General features: G+C 38.1%; 1 protein-coding gene across 1 annotated transcript in view; it reads left to right on the forward strand.

Annotated features, from left to right (window-relative positions):
* The window catches only part of DDX58 (DExD/H-box helicase 58), a 55,776-nt gene extending 46,791 nt beyond the window's left edge, over positions 1 to 8,985 (forward strand). Inside the window, exons 17-18 of the mRNA XM_043975232.1 lie at positions 2,898 to 3,041; positions 7,056 to 8,985. Coding sequence (XP_043831167.1) covers positions 2,898 to 3,041; positions 7,056 to 7,352 — 441 coding nt within the window. The 3' untranslated portion in view covers positions 7,353 to 8,985. The remainder of the gene's footprint in view (positions 1 to 2,897; positions 3,042 to 7,055) is intronic.
* Positions 8,986 to 9,492: the final 507 nt, after the last annotated feature.

Consider the following 9,492-nt stretch of genomic DNA (forward strand, 5'->3'; position numbering starts at 1 on the left):
AAACAACAAAAACATAGAAATAGTATGGTTCATTCTGTATCTAGATGCCACAGTTCTTTTTTCTGGATTTGGAGAGCATTTTCTATCATTTGGAAGTATCTTGGACCATTGTATTACTGAGAAGAGTCAAGTCTATCACAATTGATCAACACACAATGTTGTTGATACTGTATACAATGTTCTTCTGATAACCTTTTACTGTTGCCAATTTTTTGTGACCCCCCCCCATATTTAGTTACATGACCCCAATATGGGGTTGCAACCCAAAGTTTAAGAAGCTTTGAGGGCAGCTAGGTGGCGCAGTGGATAAAGCACTGGCCCTGGATTCAGGAAGACCTGAGTTCAAATCTGGCCTCAGACACTTGACATTGACTAGCTGTGTGACCCTGGGCAAATCACTTAAACCTCACCGGCCTACCAAAAAAAAAAAAAAAAAAAGGAAGAAGCAGCAGCAGCTTTGATCTAGGCTAAGGAGTCACCAATATCTTCAAGGCTCTATTATATGGATTGGTGAGTGGTTAGATAGATTGGACTGAAGAAGAAAGGGATGGGGAAAAGAGGATAGCAGGAAAAAGAGAGAGATTGCCACTATAGGGAAGCATGACCATGTTATGAAGCCACAGATGAATACCTGGCTCCAGATCGAGCATTCTATCCGTTACACCACACTGCCCTTCTTGGCAAACAATAGCACCCTGCTCCTCTTAGACTGGCTTCCCCTTTAGAATTTTAATAATAGAATAAGGAGAATTCTTATTTTTCCTCTGAAGTTTGAAACTATCTCTCCCCAAACTCAGAGTGCCTACACTTGCCCAGACTTTGGCCTTCCTTGTCTAACATGAAGATGAGATGAATTAATTACTTCCTTTTAAATTTCTCATCACTTTTACTCAAGCAACCAGACCTGTGAAAATACATTGGAGCAATCTAAGAAAAAGTATTTCTTATAAATGTCTTAGTGAAATTTCATTCCAAGATGCCCTAGAAAGACACTGAATTCCTTCTGGGGGGGAAATCTTTTGGCTTTATGCAGGATAACCCATAGAATTTTGGAGCAGGAAGTTCTCATTGACATCATGTTCTACTTCCTCATTTTATAAATGATTAAAAATGAGAGAGTGAGTGAATTTCAGGACTATACCACCAACAGATTTTTGCTAGAGAATAATTTCACTTCTCTCTTTCTCCATTCAACTCATAGTTTTCCAGATAGAATCATTCACACTTCATTTCATACACTCATGGGCTAATTTCTCCCACTACAGTTTTTAAGGAGACCTGGGTGAAATTGTGAATAAGTGAATACTAGTTTGACCTCTGGCGCACAGTTGTTCTACCTTTATTCTGGGACATCCTCAGTTTCAAAATCAATGTTCTTTTAACTATAAGATACTCCCTCCCTCAGTCAGGGAAAAGTAAGTAAATATCAGTATGCCTGTTGCTTCAAAAATGAGATCTCAATGCATGAGAAAGTACTGAGAAGCAAAGATCTCCTTGAATTGGAAATATGTCTTTTTGGGGGAGATGGGGAATAGAATTTTCTTTAGATAAAATATTCTTCATAAAAAGTTCTGACATCTGTAAAGAAGCCTACCTAAAATTTGGAAAGATGTATTTTAAAAATTATTTATTATTTTCAATCAAAGAAAATGCTTGCAATTTTTTCCATTTTACCAAGGGCAAACCTCTTTTTCATGAAGTTGCATTGCTATCTAGTACCATTTTAGTGTATTGACATTAAAAACAAACCACCATCGTCATTATTATTGTCACCTGGAAGCAAAAAAACCTTTTAGATACAGTAGAGGACCTTGGGTTATAGATTTAAAGCAGAAGGTGGTCTTGGAAATCCATCTCATTTCATTCCCTTATTTTACAGTTGGAGATATTAAGGCTCATAGAGGTAAATGGACTTGCCCAAAGTCTAGGTAGTCAGTAGCAGAACTGGAATTCCCATAACTACAAAATCTCAGGATTATAAAGGATAACCATACCTGAACAAGAATCTGTCTTGCAACGTACCTAATAAGTGACTATCCAGCTTTTCCTCCTAGTATGGTGGAGTCCAGTACCTGTTGAGACATCCCCTTTCACTTTTGCATAGTTGTAATTATCAAGACATTTCTTTATTTACAATAAGCCTAGTTTGTCTATTTATAACTTCTATGCATTGCTCCTAGTTCTGGCCTTTGAGCCAAACAGAACAAGCCCAATACTTCTTCCTTGTAGCCTTTGAGCTACTTGAAAACAGCAGTCATGGTCCCTTGAAGTCTCATCTTCTTTTTGGTTAAGTATCCCCAGCTCCCTCTATTGTTCCTCAGTTGGTTAAAACTGTCCCTTTTCATTACTGGAATGATTTTTTGCTTTCAGAAAGCTTCCCATCTTTCTTGGGTTGACTTTCTTTGTAGAATTTACATGGAATTGTAATTATGCTTTTAATGAATCCTCTGACTCCAATTCAAGTCTCTGATCTGTGTCAATCTGGTCAATAAACTAGGAATATTGGCTTTGAAACAGACACTGACATCCCTTTATCCTGAGCACAACAGAAGAGGTAGGGTACGGAAAACTTTATAATCCCAATAAGGGTGTGGGTTGTGGGTATTCACTATTCCTCCAGTGTTGAGTTAGAACATGGATGTGTATGTAGACTGGGACAGTGGTCATGAAATACCAAATGTCAACCAGGGACAGGAATACAAGGCAGGATCACTTGTTATCCCCATAACACAGGCCCCAATCAGTAAACATTTATTAAGCATCTACTGTGTGCTACTAAAAGTGTTTTGTCCAGCCAGTCTACCTGGTTTTGCCTTTTCAAATGCCACTGCTGAATGGTGCTATTCTGATATCTTCAGGACTAACATGTTTTTAAATAATGCTTTGGTTTCCCTTAGATCTGCCATTTACAACTTCAAGAAAAAGCCATCAGAGATAATGTAATAGTCCCTAAACCACAGCTGGAAGAGAAAAACAAAAGACTGCTTTGTAGGAAGTGCAAAATCTTTGCATGTCATATAGCTGACATTAGAGTGGTGGAGGTAAGCAAAATTTCCCTAACTTGTTCCAACTACTATTTTAGTAGTTGGTTAAAGCTTACTCATGCATTTATTTTTAAATGTTTTGATAACTTTTATTTTTACATAATAGCCCATTTCCTGACATTTTCAATCCTTCTAAACTAAAAGACTATTGTACCCTCCCTTGTATCACAGAAAAAGCAGTTAAGCAGAAACAATCTGTTGTTTGTCCTTCATTCTTTTTAAAAAAATATTCCTATTGCTGATTATTAAATATTATATCACCTTTTATTATATTATGTACCTCTTACACCCAGGCAATGCTGAGACAATGTGATACAGTGGAAAGAACACTGGATTTGGATACAGAACTTATTATTATTTTGGGTGGGGGGCAGGGCAATGAGGGTTAAGTGACTTGCCCAGGGTCACAGAGCTAGTAAGTGTCAAGTGTCTGAGGCTGGATTTGAACTCAGGTCCTCCTGAATCTAGGGCCGGTGCTTTATCCACTGGGCCACCTAGCTACCCCTCTCCTTCATTCTTTTTTTTTTTTTTTTTAGTGAGGCAATTGGGGTTAAGTGACTTGCCCAGGGTCACACAGCTAGTAAGTGTCAAGTGTCTGAGGCTGGATTTGAACTCAGGTACTCCTGAATCCAGGGCCGGTGCTTTATCCACTGTGCCACCTAGCTGCCCCCCCCCTCTCCTTCATTCTTGAAGAGGACCATGACATTGGGGTGATTTCATGACTTGCACTGAATTAGATTTAAGCCAGGGAGAGCTGTGCAGTGTCACCAACCTCACTGTCTCCTCCAGAGCCATCTGGGTCCTGTGGCAAGAAATATATTAGGATGACTGGAGATGGCCCTGGATATTTTTAGGGCAATTGGGATTAAATGACTTGCCCAGGGCCACACAGCTAGTAAGTAAGCAAAAACAATCTACAGTTGTCATGACTGACTGTGTACAATAATCCTACTAACATATTTACCATTTACACTTACTATGTGCCAGATACCATGATAAACACCTTACAATTATTATCTCACTTTATCCTCACAACAACCCTCGTGAGGTAGATGCTATTATCATCCCTGTTTTTGTTTAGTTGTTTGTCATGTCTGACTCTTTGTGACCCCATTTGGAATTTTCTTGGCAAAGATACTGGAGTGGTTTGCCAAGTCCTTCTTCAACTCATTTTACAGACGAGGAAACTGAGGCAAACAGGGTTAAGTGACTTGTCCAGGGTCATACAGCTAATACGTGTCTAAGGCTGCATTTGAACTAGGGTCTTTCATACTCCAGGCCAAGTGCATCAGTAGCCTCATCTCATTTCTCTACTGAGAGTACAGAAATGTTTTCTCATCTCTTTTCATGGATCAAGATTGATCATTGCAGTTAGTCATAATCCACTTGCCTTTCATTGTGGCTTTCATGTCTGTTACTATTGACATTATGTATCTTCCTCTGGTCCTGCTTCTCTCCTTCCTGCAGGTGTTCATGCAGCTCTTCCCATGCTTTTCTGAATTTCTCATGTTTGTCATTTTTATAGCATATTAAAGTTCTATTCCATTTATCTACCATAACATGTTCAGCTATTCCCAATCAAGAGGCTCTCACTTTGTTTTTTGCCACCAAAAAGGTTGCAGTTATGAATATTGTATTTTTGCAACCTTTACTTCTGTGTTATGGCATGTACCCTGTATTGGGATCACTGGGTCAAAGGGTTTGAACAACTGAGAGACTTCTATAAGTTAGATGAATTAAGAGCTCCAATGTGTCCGTCTTCCCATACCCACCTCCAGTATTTTCAGTGTCTAGCTTTTGTGATTATAGCCAAGTTGATTGGTATAAGGTGAAAAGAGTTATTTTAATTCTCTGATTAGTGATTTGAAGTATTTTTCATGTGGATATTAGTAGTTCATAATTGAAAGCTGTTGGTTCATGTCCTTTGTCCACTTTGTTGGGGAAATGCTCATATATGTTAGCAAATTTATAGCAAGAGTCTTTTCTATTTCAGTGATACTATGGCTAATGTCCACTTTGGGTTAATATTTATAAATGTTTCTAGTAGCAAGGCACCTGTCACGTATGTAGGCAGCTACATAGTTATACCTTTTGTTTTTATGTTTCTGAATGTAAAACTCAACACCTTCTGTCCAGCAAGCTTTCCCTTGTTATAGACTGAAAAGGGGGAGGGAGAAATGTTCAGCAAAACCAATCAACTTATTAACCATGTCTGATAGCATATCCATACCCACCACCCCCCATATCCTTAATGAAGAGAGAGAAATTTGTTTTCTTGTCTCTTCTCCAGGACAGGCCATGGCCCCAGTGTGAAGGCCAGTCGTTTTACCCATTTGACGAGCTTTTTAGTATAGCTCTTTCCTTTGTTGGCTTTGAAAGAAAGGTGATGCTTTTCAACTTTCAAAGACCAGCTTCCAAGTTTTGGAGGGGTTGAGATGTGCATTAATGAAAAGGGGGGGGGCAGCTAGATGGCGCAGTGGATAGAGCACCGGCCCTGGAGTCAGGAGTACCTGAGTTCAAATCTGGCCTCAGACACTTAACACTTACTAGCTGCGTGACCCTAGGCAAGTCACTTAACCCCAATTGCCTCACTAAAAAAAAAAAAAAGAAAAGAAGGGTCCAAGATCTCCCTTTGAAAATTACAGATTAAGTATGTTAAGCATCATCTGTGCTTTGAATGAGGTTTCCTTCTGCATCCAAAAGCGTCATTGTAATGCTTAGCTTACTTTTTTTTTTTTTTTGGTGGGGCAATGGGGGTTAAGTGACTTGCTCAAGGTCACACAGCTAGTAAGTGTCAAGTGTCTGAGGCCGGTTTTGAACTCAGAAATTTCTGAATCCAGGGCTGGTACTTTATCCACTGTGCCACCTAGCCGCCCCCTAGCTTACTCTTTACCAAATTGGAATCCATAATCATTTCTAACTACCATTGGATGAAAGCAATAAAAAATTGTCCTGGGTAACTTCTTTAACACTGACAAATCACTTCAGTAGGCCTCAGTTTCCTCATCTATAAAATAATGGGATATGACTAGATAACATTCTAATTAAGTTAAATGTGGGGTTGGGCCTAGATAATATACTAATGAAAACCTGGGAGGACTTTAAAACCAAGGAACCCTTTTGAGACCAGCAGCATTCCTGTAAATAATAAGGTTGTTTATGAGAATTTGAAAATTTCTTTCATTCATTAGTACTATTCCCATTTTTCTAAATTCTAAATCATATTGGCCTTTGTTCCTAGAAAATAGTTTATTTGCAGGTAAAAGAGGTGAGTTTGATTTAAAACTAAAGTTTTAATAAATGGATCAGTTTTTATTGAATTCTCTCATGACTACAACTATTTTTGTAGCTTGACCATTTTTTAAAAAATTGAGCATTTCCCTTTAATATGTTTCTATGTGATTCCCTATAGGATAATGTATACTCAAATATACATTAAAAATTTTTTTTGCCATTTCTCTTAGGCTATTATTATTAGATTTATAAAATTATTATTATTTTTAGATTATTATACAGATGTGGCTTTCGGGGAATTCAGGCCATTTAGCTAAGAATTTGAGAGTTTTTGTCCTAAATTCATGAAGGCTGCCTATCTTCCAAATAACTCTCATCCTTCCCCTTCACATTTTAGCACCAATGTTTGTAAGATGGGATTGCCTGCTTGAGAATACTTAGACTCAATCAAAGGATTATAGATTAGGAACTAGAAGGGACCTTAGAGAACATGAACAACCCCTTTGATTTACAGTTGAAGAAATTGAGGCCCAGAAAGATTCAGTGACTTGCTCACTGCCTTACTGGTAGCAAAGGTCCATGCTGGGAGTTGAATGGAAGGTCCTTTGATTTTACATACAGTCTTTTCTACATTTACTAATTGTACCATCTGTAAACTGGGGCTAATATGGCCTGCCCCTGTTCCTGCATGGGTATGGCCTTTGACAAATCTTTTTATTGACCATGTTCCTGCTTTAGCATTTGCCTTTGATGTATGTGATTGTTTTTCCTTTTTAGGACACTCATCACACCGTGATAGGGGATGCATTTAAGAAAGCATTCGTGACTGAGCCACACCCCAAACCAAAGAGCTTTGGGTTCTTGGAGAAGAAAGGAAAAATATTCTGTGCAGAATCTAGCTGCCATCATGACTGGGGTATATTTGCAAGATATAAGACATTTGATGTTCCTTTCATAAAAATTGATAGTTTTGTTGTGGAGGATGTTGCGACTGGGGCTCAGACTCTGTACTCCAAATGGAAGCATTTTAATTTTATGAGGATCCCATTTGAGGCTAGAGAAATGTCAAACTGAGGACAGGTTTTCCCTCTCCCCAGCTAATGTAAATGCTATTGTAGATTCCACTCAGAGAACAGTTCATCAAAGGCCCATCTAGAAAGTGCCTAACATGATCTAAATCTCAGTTCTTCAAAAGTTCTTTTGTACCCCTTTTGTTAAAAAAACAAAAACAAAAAAACCCTTTGGTAAGAACAAATATTCATTTCTCAGTGTACCATAATTTGTAGTCATGCCCCAATAGATGTGTTCTTCACCCCTCCATCCCACCCCCGTTTTCCATTTCTAGTTGGTCATCTGAAAAAGAGCTGCCAGGCACTAAGAAGTGCAAATAATGAATCCAGTGAAGTGGTTCTGTTATTCAAATTACCGGTGACCTTACTTCACACAATTGTTAGTTTGAATAGCACAAATTCAAATATGTGCAACCACTTCAAGGAATTATTTTCATTAATCAGGACCTAGTTGTAAATATTTTAATACCTATGGATCCTTTTCTTTTCTTTTCTTTTTTGATCTTTTTGGTATATATAGGCCTAATAATGATATCAATGAATACTCACAGGGTATACATTTTTTTGGGGGGGGGCGAGGCAATGAGGGTTAAGTAACTTGCTCAGGGTCACAAAGCTAGTGTCAAGTGTCTGAGGCTAAATTTGAACTCAGGTCCTCCTGAATCCAGGGCCAGTACTTTATCTACTGCGCCACCTAGCTGCCCCATAGAGTATACATTTAAGTAATTTTTTGGACATAATTTGAAATCACTTTCTTATGATGGCTGTAAATACATATTGATTTATAGTCTGTGCTTGGGTTTTTCATCTTAGCCTCTCTCCTCTGAAAACTGAATCCAATAAATAGTTGTGATTAAATGGTGGTGTAAGGTTTGTGAAATACTTTATACATGTGATTTGATTTGGTCCCCAGAGATGAAAGTGACTCACCTGAAGTTGAACAGCCAAGCAAACATTCCAGGCCAGGATTTGAACTCTGGTTATTCTTCACTCTAAGGCCAGTGTTCATTCCACTGCAGCATGATGCTTTTCACATAGGATCATCTATTCAGAGCTGGAAGGAACCTTAAAGGATATCAGGTCCAACCTCCTCATTTTACAGATGGGGAAACTGAGGCATAAAATAGCTAATTTCTCTATATATGGTCACACAGGTAGTAAGTGTTGAATGACAGATTTGAACCCATCTGGCTGAATTCTACTGTCCTATCCCTTACATGATGCTGCCTCTTAAATACATGGCTCATGTTTTCACTGACTGCTAATGAAAATTAAAAGAACCCTTTTGAGATCAGCAATATTATGGTAAACAGTTGTTACTTGTTTAAATGAGAATTTGAAAATACTCAAGAACTCTTGTTTGTAAGTGGCATTCCCATCTTTCTAAAGTCTAAACCAACAATCCCTGAGACATTTTCATAGGGTCTGCTAGGTCAAAACTATTTTCACAATAACACTGGCATTATTTTCCAGCCACTAGTTTATAAAGTATACTTGAACTGCTTCTAAATAATTATCTTCTTAGAAATGCAAATTAAAACAACTCTGAGGTACCACCTCACACCTATCAGATTAGTTAAATGTTGGAGCATATGTGGGAAAACTGGAACATTAATGCATTGTTGGTGGAGTTGTAAACTGAGAACCATTCTGGAGAGCAATTTGGAATAATGTCCAAAGGGCTATAAAATTGCATATCCTTTGATCCAGCAATACCACTCCTAGGTCTGTATCTCAAAGAAATCATAAAGAAGGGAAAAGGACCCACATGTACAAAAATATTTCTAGCAGCTCTTTTTGTGGTGGCAACAAATTCAAAATTGAGGGAATGTCCATTATTGGGGGAATGGCTGAATAAGTTGTGGTGTATCAATGTAATGGAATACTATTGTGTTATAAGAAATGATGACCAGGCAAATTTCAGAAAAACCTGGAAAGACTTACATGAATTGATGCTAAGTGAAGTAAGCAAAACCAGGAGAACATTATACACAGTAACAGCAACACTGTTCAATGATCAACTATGATAGATTTAGCTCTTCTTGACAATATAGTGATCAAAGACAATTCCAAAAGAGTTACGTTAAAAAATGCTGTCCACATCCAGAGAAAGAACTATGGAGTCTGAATGCAGATCGAAGCAT

Source organism: Dromiciops gliroides, chromosome 1, assembly GCF_019393635.1.
Source record: "Dromiciops gliroides isolate mDroGli1 chromosome 1, mDroGli1.pri, whole genome shotgun sequence".
In the NCBI taxonomy this organism is placed as follows: Eukaryota; Metazoa; Chordata; class Mammalia; order Microbiotheria; family Microbiotheriidae; genus Dromiciops; species Dromiciops gliroides.